The 16,931-nt window shown below is 46.3% G+C and overlaps 1 protein-coding gene across 2 annotated transcripts in view; it reads left to right on the plus strand.

The window, feature by feature from the left end:
- Positions 1 to 16,931, plus strand: part of SCNN1A (sodium channel epithelial 1 subunit alpha) — a 111,374-nt gene that overhangs the window by 69,101 nt on the left and 25,342 nt on the right. For both annotated transcript variants that reach the window (XM_069754096.1, XM_069754097.1), the window contains exons 10-11: positions 1,887 to 1,944; positions 12,364 to 12,407. In XM_069754096.1, coding sequence (XP_069610197.1) covers positions 1,887 to 1,944; positions 12,364 to 12,407 — 102 coding nt within the window. The remainder of the gene's footprint in view (positions 1 to 1,886; positions 1,945 to 12,363; positions 12,408 to 16,931) is intronic.

Genomic DNA, 16,931 nt, shown 5'->3' on the forward strand with positions numbered 1-16,931 from the left:
ACATACATTACATTACTGATCCTGAGTTACATCCTGTATTATACCCCAGAGCTGCACTCACTATTCTGCTGGTGCAGACACTGTGTACATACATTACATTACTGATCCTGAGTTACATCCTGTATTATACTCCAGAGCTGCACTCACTATTCTGCTGGTGCAGTCACTGTGTACATACATTACATTACTGATCCTGAGTTACATCCTGTATTATACTCCAGAGCTGCACTCACTATTCTGCTGGTGCAGTCACTGTGTACATACATTACATTACTGGTCCTGAGTTACATCCTGTAGTATACTCCAGAGCTGCACTCACTATTCTGCTGGTGCAGTCACTGTGTACATACATTACATTACTGATCCTGAGTTACATCCTGTATTATACCCCAGAGCTGCACTCACTATTCTGCTGGTGCAGTCACTGTGTACATACATTACATTACTGATCCTGAGTTACATCCTGTATTATACCCCAGAGCTGCACTCACTATTCTGCTGGTGCAGTCACTGTGTACATACATTACATTACTGATCCTGAGTTACATCCTGTATTATACTCCAGAGCTGCACTCACTATTCTGCTGGTGCAGTCACTGTGTACATACATTACATTACTGATCCTGAGTTACATCCTGTATTATACCCCAGAGCTGCACTCACTATTCTGCTGGTGCAGTCACTGTGTACATACATTACATTACTGATCCTGAGTTACATCCTGTATTATACCCCAGAGCTGCACTCACTATTCTGCTGGTGCAGACACTGTGTACATACATTACATTACTGATCCTGAGTTACATCCTGTATTATACTCCAGAGCTGCACTCACTATTCTGCTGGTGCAGTCACTGTGTACATACATTACATTACTGATCCTGAGTTACATTCTGTATTATACTCCAGAGCTGCACTCACTATTCTGCTGGTGCAGTTACTGTGTACATACATTACATTACTGGTCCTGAGTTACATCCTGTAGTATACTCCAGAGCTGCACTCACTATTCTGCTGGTGCAGTCACTGTGTACATACATTACATTACTGATCCTGAGTTACATCCTGTATTATACCCCAGAGCTGCACTCACTATTCTGCTGGTGCAGTCACTGTGTACATACATTACATTACTGATCCTGAGTTACATCCTGTATTATACCCCAGAGCTGCACTCACTATTCTGCTGGTGCAGTCACTGTGTACATACATTACATTACTGATCCTGAGTTACATCCTGTATTATACTCCAGAGCTGCACTCACTATTCTGCTGGTGCAGTCACTGTGTACATACATTACATTACTGATCCTGAGTTACATCCTGTATTATACCCCAGAGCTGCACTCACTATTCTGCTGGTGCAGTCACTGTGTACATACATTACATTACTGATCCTGAGTTACATCCTGTATTATACCCCAGAGCTGCACTCACTATTCTGCTGGTGCAGACACTGTGTACATACATTACATTACTGATCCTGAGTTACATCCTGTATTATACTCCAGAGCTGCACTCACTATTCTGCTGGTGCAGTCACTGTGTACATACATTACATTACTGATCCTGAGTTACATCCTGTATTATACTCCAGAGCTGCACTCACTATTCTGCTGGTGCAGTCACTGTGTACATACATTACATTACTGATCCTGAGTTACATCCTGTATTATACCCCAGAGCTGCACTCACTATTCTGCTGGTGCAGTCACTGTGTACATACATTACATTACTGATCCTGAGTTACATCCTGTATTATACCCCAGAGCTGCACTCACTATTCTGCTGGTGCAGACACTGTGTACATAAAACAAGATCTGCCATTTTATCATCAGTCGTTGCTGAAAAAAATCTCCAATACTTAAGTGTTTTGTTCTCATCAGGTTGACGGACTATCGTATAAACGCCGGATATTCCCGCTGGCCGACCAAAGTCAGTGAGGTAAGAAAACTGATATCATCCAGTGTAATCTCTATATACTACACCACACGGGACACATCCTCTATATACTACACCACAGAGGACACATCCTCTATATACTGCACCACACGGGACACATCCTCTATATACTACACCGCACGGGACACACCCTCTATATACTACACCACACGGGACACATCCTCTATATACTACACCACACTGGACACATCCTCTATATACTACACCACACGGGACACACCCTCTATATACTACACCACACGGGACACATCCTCTATATACTACACCACACGGGACACATCCTCTATATACTACACCACACTGGACACATCCTCTATATACTACACCACACTGGACACATCCTCTATATACTACACCACACGGGACACACCCTCTATATACTACACCACACGGGACACATCCTCTATATACTACACCACACGGGACACATCCTCTATATACTACACCACACGGGACACACCCTCTATATACTACACCACACGGGACACATCCTCTATATACTACACCACACGGGACACATCCTCTATATACTACACCACACGGGACACACCCTCTATATACTGCACCACACGGGACACGTCCTCTATATACTACACCACACGGGACACATCCTCTATATACTGCACCACACTGGACACGTCCTCTATATACTACACCACACTGGACACGTCCTCTATATACTACACCACACTGGACACATCCTCTATATACTGCACCACACGGGACACATCCTCTATATACTACACCACACCGGACACATCCTCTGTATACTACACCACACGGGACACATCCTCTATATACTACACCACACGGGACACATCCTCTATATACTACACCACACGGGACACATCCTCTATATACTGCACTACACGGGACACGTCCTCTATATACTACACCGCACGGGACACACCCTCTATATACTACACCACACGGAACACATCCTCTATACACTACACCACACCGGACACATCCTCTGTATACTACACCACATGGGACACATCCTCTATATACTACACCACACGGGACACATCCTCTATATACTACACCACACGGGACACATCCTCTATATACTACACCACACGGGACACATCCTCTATATACTACACGGGACACATCCTCTATATACTACACCACACCGGACACATCCTCTGTATACTACACCACACGGGACACATCCTCTATATACTACACCACACCGGACACATCCTCTGTATACTACACCACACGGGACACATCCTCTATATACTACACCACACCGGACACATCCTCTGTATACTACACCACACGGGACACATCCTCTATATACTACACCACACTGGACACATCCTCTATATACTACACCACACTGGACACATCCTCTATATACTGCACCAAACGGGACACGTCCTCTATATACTGCACTACACGGGACACGTCCTCTATATACTACACCACACGGGACACATCCTCTATATACTACACCACACGGGACACGTCCTCTATATACTGCACCACACGGGACACGTCCTCTATATACTACACCACACGGGACACCTCCTCTATATACTACACCACACGGGACACATCCTCTATATACTACACCACATGGGACACATCCTCTATATACTGCACCACACGGAACACATCCTCTATATACTACACCACACGGGACACATCCTCTATATACTGCACCACATGGGACACATCCTCTATATACTGCACCACACGGGACACATCCTCTATATACTACACCACACGGGACACATCCTCTATATACTACACCACACGGGACACATCCTTTATATACTACACCACACGGGACACATCCTCTATATACTACACCACACTGGACACATCCTCTATATACTACACCACACAGGACACATCCTCTATATACTACACCACACAGGACACATCCTCTATATACTGCACCACACGGGACACATCCTCTATATACTACACCACATGGGACACATCCTCTATATACTACACCACGCATCCTCTATATACTACACCACACGGGACACATCCTCTATATACACCACACGGGACACATCCTCTATATACTGCACCACACGGGACACATCCTCTATATACTACACCACACGGGACACATCCTCTATATACTACACCACACAGGACACATCCTCTGTATACTGCACCACATGGGACACATCCTCTATATACTACACCACACATTCTCTATATACTACACCACACATCCTCTATATACTACACCACACATCCTCTATATACTGCACCACACGGGACACATCTTCTATATACTACACCACACGGGACACATCCTCTATATACTACACCACACAGGACACCTCCTCTTTATACTGCACCACACGGGACACATCCTCTTTATACTACACCACACGGGACACATCCTCTATATACTACACCACACGGGACACATCCTCTATATACTACACCACACGGGACACATCCTCTATATACTACACCACACGGGACACATCCTCTATATACTACACCACACGGACACATCCTCTATATACACCACACGGGACACATCCTCTATATACTACACCACACGGGACACATCCTCTATATACTACACCACATGGGACACATCCTCTATATACTACACCACACGGGACACATCCTCTATATACTGCACCACCTGGGACACATCCTCTATATACTACACCACACGGGACACATCCTCTATATACTACACCACACGGGACACATCCTCTATATACTACACCACACGGGACACATTCTCTATATACTGCACCACACGGGACACATCCTGTATATACTACACCACACCGGACACACCCTCTATATACTACACCACACGGGACACATCCTCTATATACTACACCACAGAGGACACATCCTCTATATACTGCACCACACGGGACACATCCTCTATATACTACACCACACGGGACACATCCTCTATATACTACACCACACGGGACACATCCTCTATATACTGCACCACACTGGACACATCCTCTATATACTACACCACACGGGACACATCCTCTATATACTACACCACACGGGACACGTCCTCTATATACTGCACTACACGGGACACGTCCTCTATATACTACACCACACGGGACACATCCTCTATATACTACACCACACGGGACACGTCCTCTATATACTGCACCACACGGGACACGTCCTCTATATACTACACCACACGGGACACCTCCTCTATATACTACACCACACGGGACACATCCTCTATATACTACACCACATGGGACACATCCTCTATATACTGCACCACACGGAACACATCCTCTATATACTACACCACACGGGACACATCCTCTATATACTGCACCACATGGGACACATCCTCTATATACTGCACCACACGGGACACATCCTCTATATACTACACCACACGGGACACATCCTCTATATACTACACCACATGGGACACATCCTTTATATACTACACCACACGGGACACATCCTCTATATACTACACCACACTGGACACATCCTCTATATACTACACCACACAGGACACATCCTCTATATACTACACCACACAGGACACATCCTCTATATACTGCACCACCTGGGACACATCCTCTATATACTACACCACATGGGACACATCCTCTATATACTACACCACGCATCCTCTATATACTACACCACACGAGACACATCCTCTATATACACCACACGGGACACATCCTCTATATACTGCACCACACGGGACACATCCTCTTTATACTACACCACACGGGACACATCCTCTATATACTACACCACACAGGACACATCCTCTGTATACTGCACCACATGGGACACATCCTCTATATACTACACCACACGGGACACATCCTCTATATACTACACCACACGGGACACCTCCTCTTTATACTGCACCACACGGGACACATCCTCTTTATACTACACCACACGGGACACATCCTCTATATACTACACCACACGGGACACATCCTCTATATACTACACCACACGGGACACATCCTCTATATAGTACACCACACGGGACACATCCTCTATATACTACACCACACGGACACATCCTCTATATACACCACACGGGACACATCCTCTATATACTACACCACACGGGACACATCCTCTATATACTACACCACATGGGACACATCCTCTATATACTACACCACACGGGACACATCCTCTATATACTGCACCACCTGGGACACATCCTCTATATACTACACCACACGGGACACATCCTCTATATACTACACCACACGGGACACATCCTCTATATACTACACCACACGGGACACATTCTCTATATACTGCACCACACGGGACACATCCTGTATATACTACACCACACCGGACACACCCTCTATATACTACACCACACGGGACACATCCTCTATATACTACACCACAGAGGACACATCCTCTATATACTGCACCACACGGGACACATCCTCTATATACTACACCACACGGGACACATCCTCTATATACTACACCACACGGGACACATCCTCTATATACTACACCACACCGGACACATCCTCTGTATACTACACCACACGGGACACATCCTCTATATACTACACCACACCGGACACATCCTCTGTATACTACACCACACGGGACACATCCTCTATATACTACACCACACTGGACACATCCTCTATATACTACACCACACTGGACACATCCTCTATATACTGCACCAAACGGGACACGTCCTCTATATACTGCACTACACGGGACACGTCCTCTATATACTACACCACACGGGACACATCCTCTATATACTACACCACACGGGACACGTCCTCTATATACTGCACCACACGGGACACGTCCTCTATATACTACACCACACGGGACACCTCCTCTATATACTACACCACACGGGACACATCCTCTATATACTACACCACATGGGACACATCCTCTATATACTGCACCACACGGAACACATCCTCTATATACTACACCACACGGGACACATCCTCTATATACTGCACCACATGGGACACATCCTCTATATACTGCACCACACGGGACACATCCTCTATATACTACACCACACGGGACACATCCTCTATATACTACACCACATGGGACACATCCTTTATATACTACACCACACGGGACACATCCTCTATATACTACACCACACTGGACACATCCTCTATATACTACACCACACAGGACACATCCTCTATATACTACACCACACAGGACACATCCTCTATATACTGCACCACCTGGGACACATCCTCTATATACTACACCACATGGGACACATCCTCTATATACTACACCACGCATCCTCTATATACTACACCACACGGGACACATCCTCTATATACACCACACGGGACACATCCTCTATATACTGCACCACACGGGACACATCCTCTTTATACTACACCACACGGGACACATCCTCTATATACTACACCACACAGGACACATCCTCTGTATACTGCACCACATGGGACACATCCTCTATATACTACACCACACGGGACACATCCTCTATATACTACACCACACAGGACACCTCCTCTTTATACTGCACCACACGGGACACATCCTCTTTATACTACACCACACGGGACACATCCTCTATATACTACACCACACGGGACACATCCTCTATATACTACACCACACGGGACACATCCTCTATATACTACACCACACGGGACACATCCTCTATATACTACACCACACGGACACATCCTCTATATACACCACACGGGACACATCCTCTATATACTACACCACACGGGACACATCCTCTATATACTACACCACATGGGACACATCCTCTATATACTACACCACACTGGACACATCCTCTATATACTACACCACACGGGACACATCCTCTATATACTACACCACACGGGACACATCCTCTATATACTGCACCACCTGGGACACATCCTCTATATACTACACCACACGGGACACATCCTCTATATACTACACCACACGGGACACATCCTCTATATACTACACCACATGGGACACATCCTCTATATACTGCACCACCTGGGACACATCCTCTATATACTACACCACACGGGACACATCCTCTATATACTACACCACACGGGACACATCCTCTATATACTGCACCACACGGGACACATCCTCTATATACTACACCACACGGGACACATCCTCTATATACTACACCACACGGGACACATCCTCTATATACTGCACCACACGGGACACATCCTCTATATACTACACCACGCATCCTCTATATACTACACCACACGGGACACATCCTCTATATACTACACCACACGGGACACATCCTCTATATACTACACCACGCATCCTCTATATACTACACCACACGGGACACATCCTCTATATACTACACCACACGGGACACATCCTCTATATACTACACCACACGGGACACATCCTCTATATACTACAACACACTGGACACATCCTCTATATACTACACCACACGGGACACATCCTCTATATACTACACCACACGGGACACATCCTCTATATACTACACCACACGGGACACATCCTCTATATATTACACCACACGGGACACGTCCTCTATATACTGCACCACACGGGACACATCCTCTATATACTGCACCACACGGGACACATCCTCTATATACTACACCACACGGGACACATCCTCTATATACTACAACACACTGGACACATCCTCTATATACTACACCACACGGGACACATCCTCTATATACTGCACCACACGGGACACATCCTCTATATACTACACCACACGGGACACATCCTCTATATACTACACCACACGGGACATATCCTCTATATACTGCACCACACGGGACACATCCTCTATATACTACACCACACAGGACACATCCTCTATATACTACACCATACGGGACACATCCTCTATATACTACACCACAAGGGACACGTCCTCTATATACTACACCACACAGGACACATCCTCTATATACTACACCACACAGGACACATCCTCTATATACTACACCACAAGGGACACATGCTGTCACGCTCAGGTCAGGCCAGCCCAAAGATTGCGATGCAATCCTCATGTGAGTAATATGGCCGTCTGACTGACGTGAAGGAATTGTGTAAAATAAGTAACCCTTACTAATATTTCCTTCCTTATTAAATAACTTGCTACATATTTTGCTCTTCACTTTCTCTTCTGCCTGTGATTTAAATTAAAGTTTCCTTTCAATTCCTCTAATTTTGATGGAATATATAACATTTATTTAACATTATATTTCCATTTATTCAGTTACTTCAGAAGGTCAGCTAATTACAAGAATTCTAGTTTTTTTATGTGTGATAGTGCGACACACGCTCGGGCAGTAGGGTACTTGGAACTGGGTCGGATGATTCTTAAAGGGGTGGTCACGGCAGCGGTGACCCGCTCCGTGGCCCTGGGCGCAGAATAAAAGTGACGAGGGAATGTTTGTAGGGGGATTTCACGTGACGCCACCTGTGGTGTTCGGCAATGGGTAGCTGACGCTGCTTAAAGGGACCGCTGAGGCCGATGGTGTCTCAGATGAGATGGTTTTGCTCCCCACAGGTTGAGCAAGGCCCTGGGGCTACGAGTACAGTCTTATCAGGGATCGTGGATGTTGGGGTGCAGGAATGAGGGTGCGGGAAAGGACTAGAGGACACAAGGGCTGCAGTTTACTTTACCTTTAATTCTTGGTTGAAGATGCAGTCCGGAGCACAGGTAACAGGTGGTAATGGAGATCTGGGCAGCCTGGAAGCAATTCAGAATCCACCTTGCCAGGTGGGGTTGGAGGCCTCCCTACTGCGCTGTTTTCTGGGTTCCTGATGCTTTGTGCTCTACTCAAGTCCCTCTTTCAGTCTGTCCATTAAATGGAACACTACCCGCATGGCAGGCAGCTTAAGCCTGTTCCAGGTGTCACTCCGTCATGGCGTCTCCGGGCTCTTGTATGCTGCTGTACCTCAGGGTGTCACCTGGGGCCAGAAGACCTGCAATCTCCTGCCCTCTGGGTCTAGTTGCTGGACGTGCAGTTCTCACACAACCATGGACTCCGGTGTCTGGTCTTTTGCGCTCAGTCCTGGGGTGAGCTCAGTTGCAGCTCCAATCCCCCAGTTTCTCCTCACTTGCCTCTCCCTCCTTCACTGTCTCTGACTCCTCAATAGACTAACTAAGGCTACGTTCACATTAGCGTTGCGCCGCTGTTGCGTCGGCGACGCAGCGGCGACGCAGCGGCGACGCGCCCCTATGTTTAACATAGGGGACGCGTGCGTTTTTTGGGTGGCGTTTTTCGCCACGTGCGTCGTTTCCGACGCTAGCGTCGGACGCAAGAAAATGCAACAAGTTGCATTTTCTGTGCGTCCGATTTTCGTCAAAAATGACGCACGCGTCGCAAAACGCGCGCGTTTTTGCGCGCGTTTGCGCGCGTTTTTCCGTGCGTCGCGCGTTGCGTCGCCGACGCAGGGCGGCGCAACGCTAATGTGAACGTAGCCTAACTCCGCCTCCAGGCCAGAACTTACAGCTCCCCTGAAATCAGGTGTTAGAGCTGCCCCTTCTGGTCTGGAGTAGGAAAGGTGTTGCATGCTGATGTACCTGGAAAGGGGATCTCTCCTTGCTTCCAGGCATGACATCACCCCCTGTGAGGGAGGCAAAGTGACTGTGGCAAACGGACTACTGGGGTGCCACAATAGTATTTGTAGTACAGCGGTAATCACAATGTGCAGTCTTGTGAATTCTGCGCTTGGGCTCCCTCCGGTGGTTTTAAGTGGTATGGCTGCTCCTTGGATTTAGCAGTCTGCAGCTGCTTCCACTGATTGTCTATTCTGCTCGGCTATTTAGCCTGGCTCTTTCCTTCAGCTTGTGCCACTTGTCAATGGTTCCTGGTTGGATTCACATCTCTTTGGATTTCCCTGTTATCCTGACCAGTTCAGCAAAGCTAAGTCCTTGCTTGCTCTTTTCTGTCCACAGGTTGTGGACTTATCCGTTCTGTGCTTTCTATGTTTGTCCAGCTTGTCAGTGTGAATTAATTCAGTTAAGCTGGAAGCTCTGGGAAGCAGATTTACCCTCCACACCTTTAGTCAGGTGTGGAGATTTTTGTAAACTCTGTGTGGATATTTTGTAGGGTTTTATACTGACCGCACAGTATTCCATCCTGTCCTATCTATCTAGCTAGACTGGCCTCCTGTGCTCATCCTGGTTTCATTCTGTGTATGTCTTTTCCCTCTCCACTCACAGTCATTACTTGTGGGGGGCTATCTATCCTTTGGGGATTTTCTCTGAGGCAAGACAGTTTTCCTGTTTCTATCTTTAGGGGTAGTTAGTTCTCAGGCTGTGACGAGGTGCCTAGGGAGTGTCAGGAGCATCCCACGGCTACTTCTAGTGTTGTGTTGAGCTTAGGGACTGCGGTCAGTACAGGTACCACTTCCTTCAGAGCTCGTCCCATGTTGCTCCTAAACCACCAGATTATAACAGTGCAGTGAGGATGCAATGACCCAAGAAAGTTCAAAGTAAGCGTATTTAATGTCCAACACTCACAAAATAAACAGCACATGGTATCCTCTGGATCACAGCCAGGAAACTAGAAAGTCCATTTTCGAGACCGGTTACCGTGGGCGACTGCACCGCTGTGTCACGCTGAGGGGTGCCAGGCCTTTTGGTTTTGTTTGTCTCGGTGTTACTTCACAAAGGCTGAAGCTTTGCAGAACCTTCTGCTCTGCAGTTAGCAAACCAAGACTGACACACCCTTTGCTACAGGGTTTTTAAAGTGGAATCATAGGCCACTTGTAAGAACCGACTTAGAGAGAACGAACATCCCCACTACCATCCTGTAGATCGCTCCAAAAAAAAAAAAGGCCCATGCCAGATTTTCTTAAGTCTGCCTTGGGCAAATATCTTTCCCAAGACCAAACTTACTTTTAGTCTGCAACCACAGCTATATCTGTGACTGCAATGCACTCCAGCGGTCTTAATACGCTTCTATTTGCATCCTGAGGGACAAAGAGTGACCCTCGAATATAACACCTGTCACTGCCTCACATATTATATCTCTGTAGTGATTCACTGAATGGAATGATAGCTGCTATCATAGCACCGGCTAAGATTATGCTGCCTCACAGCATAGAATTTACCTTCCCCTGTAATGCTGATCTTGTATGTGGGTGCTCAATGAAGTCTAGAACCTCTTGGATGCCAAAACAAAACTGTGACTCAAGTCTTCTATTAGATTTACTTCCCATTGCTGGAGAATAGATTAGTATTTACAGACGGCATTTATTATAATCATTCCTTAGTGTTCTTCTATGTTGCTTCCATGCAAATCTATGTGTCTTCATGATTACAAGCTACAAATGAACCATTTGCCTTATGTGATATTTTTTATGTATCATAACAACCAAAATGTTTCCTGTTTGCAGAACTGGGTGCTCCGAACATTGTCAGATTCCAATACAACCAAAAGGTAAGACGATCTTATAGAAGCCTCATGGTGTCTTGCTAAGACATTATTTTAATTCTTGCCACTATTTTCGTTCTAAAATTTGGCTCCTTTAACAATGGAATTCCCCATTTATGTTTTGGTGTACCCCCCTATTCTTTTTGACATTTCATCTAGCAGAGGCCATCTGTCGGAAGTCATATCAGTAATTATAGCGATCTGGTCAACATAGAAATATAATAAATGGGTCTAGTTCAAAATGTAGGTTTTGAAATCAATAGTGAACTGTGAAGAGGCCCATGATCAGCGTGATGGAATCGGCAGATATTACAGAGTCTTAGCCTTACCAAGCTTTATATATCAGAAAAGCCTATTTCAAGGTACTTTCCTTGTACTTTGAGGACATCCAGTCAATTTATAGAATAACAAATTCCTGAGATATTCCTCTTACTTTAAGTACTCCTTTATTATTGTTATATTGACCGATGTTTGATAAAGAGGAAGTACTTATTAATTATTCTGAAGTCAATAAATCTTTGAAGATTATACAGGCTCTATAAATATTTAGACAGGCATGTACTAAGCATCCACTAGGGTTCCACATGCTGGGTAAGTTCATAAGATACAAATAACTATCCATGCAGGAGAAATTATAGAATCATAGTGATGAAGGTTAAACATGTGCAAATGAGCATTGATCTGACAGTTTGGGCTTCAAAGTCCTTCATGAACCTGCCCAATTTGCTGAATTATGCATGTTTGTTTGCAATGAGAAAAAGAGAAACAGACAATGGTATAAACCTCTAGGAATGTGTTGTCAACTGGGAGAAAGAGCATGTGACATACCTAAATCCGATATGCTAACCCACTTAAATTATGGGCTTACCTCATCAAAATCAGTGGACAGTGTTCACCTTACTATAAAATGTAAAGAGAACATTTATAATGTTTCTCATCAATTGAAAAGAGTATGAAAGACAAATTAGGATATATTAATCTGGTTTGCTATTGGTGTCTATGTAGACCCCACTACGGTCCCACATGGCATCTACTTTGAAGAGATCCAAACAACTATCTATGCAGGAGAAATTTTAGAATAGTACAGACAAAAAGGCGTGCCGTATGCAAATGAGCATGGATCTAACATTTTTGGCTTCAAAGTCCCTCCGAAATATGCAAGATTTGCTTAGCTATTAGTGATGAGCAAGTATACTCGTTGCTCGGGTTTTCCGGGTGGTCTCTGAGTATTTGTGACTGCTCGGAGATTTAGTTTTCCTTGCCTCAGCTGGATGATTTGCGGCCACTAGGCAGCTTTATTACATGTGAGAACCCCCACATGTACTCAGCCTGGCTAGCAGCCGTAAATCATCCTGCTGGGGCAAGGAAAACTAAATGTCTGAGCAGTCATAAATACTCGGAGACCATGCAAGTGTGCTCGGGAAAACCTGAGCAACGAGTATACTCACTCATCACTATTAGCTATGCATGTTTATTACAGTAAAGAGAAAGGAAACAGGGGATGCCAGATACATGTGGAAAAGTGCTGTCAACCAGAATAAACAGGATCAGGCACATCTAAATTTAGACATATCTCAATTCAATAAGCTTCTACTGGTTTCCATTTCTATCAGACTTATAGGGACTTTTAGATGTAATGCTAGTCACTACTTATGGATTAACCGTGAGTCAGAGTGGTCAAGATGTCCAAGATCAAAAGCCAGGAAGGAACATCAAAGACAGAGGGATAAGACAAATGTTTAGGCAGGAGCAAAGTCCAGGGTCTGGTAACTAAAGTCAGAATACATCAAAGGCAAAAGGGGTTATACAAACGGGTAGCCAAAAGGCAAATCCAAGGTCTGGCAACAAAAGATCAAAATATCAAAATACAGAGCACAGAGTAATCACACCACAAAGCTAACGCTACAATGATCTACATTGACAGCCAGTTAAATAGCCTGGTAATTATCCTTGCCTGAGGAGGTGGTGATGGTGAACTCAGTTGAGGGGTTCAAGAAAGGCCTGGATGTCTTCATGGAGTGCAACAATATTGTATCTTACAGTTATTAGGTTCTTTAGAAGGACGTAGATCTGGGGATTTATTCTGAAGGAATATAGGCTAAACTGGATGGACAAATGTCTTTTTTCGGCCTTGCTAACTATGTTACTATGTTATGGAAAGGAAAACACCTGGATGAAACCCAAACACATCACTGACAGTCCAACACTCCCCTGCTATCCCATAGGGTGGCTGAGCTGTCACTCACAGCACTGACAGCCCGATGCCTCCCTGATATCCATAGTGCTGAGCTGTCACTCACAGCATTGACAGCCAAGCACTCCTCTGCTATCCATAGGGCGACTGAGCTGTTACCCACAGCACTAACAGCTCAACACCTCCCTACTATCCATAGTGCGGCTGAGCTGTCACTCACAGCACTGACAGCCCATCACTCCTGTCATGATCCAGGCTGGGTTTTGGTTTTGTCTTTCCTCTCCCGATCTGATCATGTCAGGGGTTAATTTTCCCTGCCTCGTTCCCATGTCCGGTCTGCTATATCTTGGTGCTGTAACCTATGTGCAGTGCCAGTTATATTGCTTGTCTTTGGTGTGCTAGCTGGCTCTGGTGAGTTCCTGATTTGTACTGCTGCACTTTTCTGACCCGACCCATGTCTGTTGACCTTCCACCTACAAGTTCCTGCCCCTTTTCCCTTGTGTGTTTGGATTCCCCGGTATCGACTGTATCTTGGCTCTGACCTGATTCTGTCTCTCCCTTCTGGTGTTTCTGCTACTGACCGCTACTGATCTTTTCCTCTCATCTGACTCTGCTCCTTGGTTTTCCCTTGATACTGCGTTATCTCCTGGTATTGACTCGGCTCTCTGACTACTCCACTGCCACCTAGTGGTAGCTTCGCTGTATTACTGTGGGTCTGCTTCATAGCAGGATATTCAGCTCACTATCCACTCTGTTGGCATCTAGTGGAGTCTGTGTTACTCTGCATTAACCCTCAGTACTACAGCGTGACAACTCCCTTGTTATCCATAAGGCGGCTGAGCTGTCACTCACAGCACTGACAGCCCAACACTCCCCTGTTATCCATAGAGCGGCTCAGCTGTCACTCACAGCACTAACAGCCCAACACCTCTTTGCTATCCATAGAGCGGCTCAGCTGTCACTCACAGCACTGACAGCCCAACACCTCTCTGCTATCCATAGAGCGGCTCAGCTGTCACTCACAGCATTGACAGCCCAACACTTCCCTGCTATCCATAGAGCGGCTCAGCTGTCACTCACAGCACTGACAGCCCAACACCTCTCTGCTATCCATAGAGCGGCTCAGCTGTCACTCACAGCATTGACAGCCCAACACTTCCCTGCTATCCATAGAGCGGCTCAGTTGTCACTCACAGCATTGACAGCCCAACACCTCTCTGCTATCCATAGGGAGGCTCAGCTGTCACTCACAGCATTGACAGCCCAACACTTCCCTGCTATCCATAGAGCGGCTCAGCTGTCACTCACAGCACTGACAGCCCAACACTTCCCTGCTATCCATAGAGCGGCTCAGTTGTCACTCACAGCACTGACAGCCCAACACCTCTCTGCTATCCATAGAGCGGCTCAGCTGTCACTCACAGCACTGACAGCCCAACACTTCCCTGCTATCCATAGAGCGGCTCAGTTGTCACTCACAACACTGACAGCCCAACATCTCTCTGCTATCCATAGAGCAGCTCAGCTGTCACTCACAGCACTGACAGCCCAACACTTCCCTGCTATCCATAGAGCGGCTCAGTTGTCACTCACAGCACTGACAGCCCAACACCTCTCTGCTATCCATAGAGCGGCTCAGCTGTCACTCACAGCACTGACAGCCCAACACTTCCCTGCTATCCATAGAGCGGCTCAGTTGTCACTCACAGCATTGACAGCCCAACACCTCTCTGCTATCCATAGAGCGGCTCAGTTGTCACTCACAGCACTGACAGCCCAACACTTCCCTGCTATCCATAGAGCGGCTCAGCTGTCACTCACAGCACTGACAGCCCAACACCTCTCTGCTATCCATAGAGCGGCTCAGTTGTCACTCACAGCACTGACAGCCCAACACTTCCCTGCTATCCATAGAGCGGCTCAGCTGTCACTCACAGCACTGACAGCCCAACACTTCTCTGCTATCCATAGAGCGGCTCAGCTGTCACTCACAGCATTGACAGCCCAACACCTCTCTGCTATCCATAGAGCGGCTCAGTTGTCACTCACAGCACTGACAGCCCAACACTTCCCTGCTATCCATAGAGCGGCTCAGCTGTCACTCACAGCACTGACAGCCCAACACTTCCCTACTATCCATAGAGCGGCTCAGTTGTCACTCACAGCATTGACAGCCCAACACTTCCCTGCTATCCATAGGGAGGCTCAGCTGTCACTCACAGCACTGACAGCCCAACACTTCTCTGCTATCCATAGAGCGGCTCAGTTGTCACTCACAGCACTGACAGCCCAACACTTCTCTGCTATCCATAGAGCGACTCAGCTGTCACTCACAG

This window comes from Ranitomeya imitator, chromosome 2 (assembly GCF_032444005.1).
Source record: "Ranitomeya imitator isolate aRanImi1 chromosome 2, aRanImi1.pri, whole genome shotgun sequence".
In the NCBI taxonomy this organism is placed as follows: domain Eukaryota; kingdom Metazoa; phylum Chordata; class Amphibia; order Anura; family Dendrobatidae; genus Ranitomeya; species Ranitomeya imitator.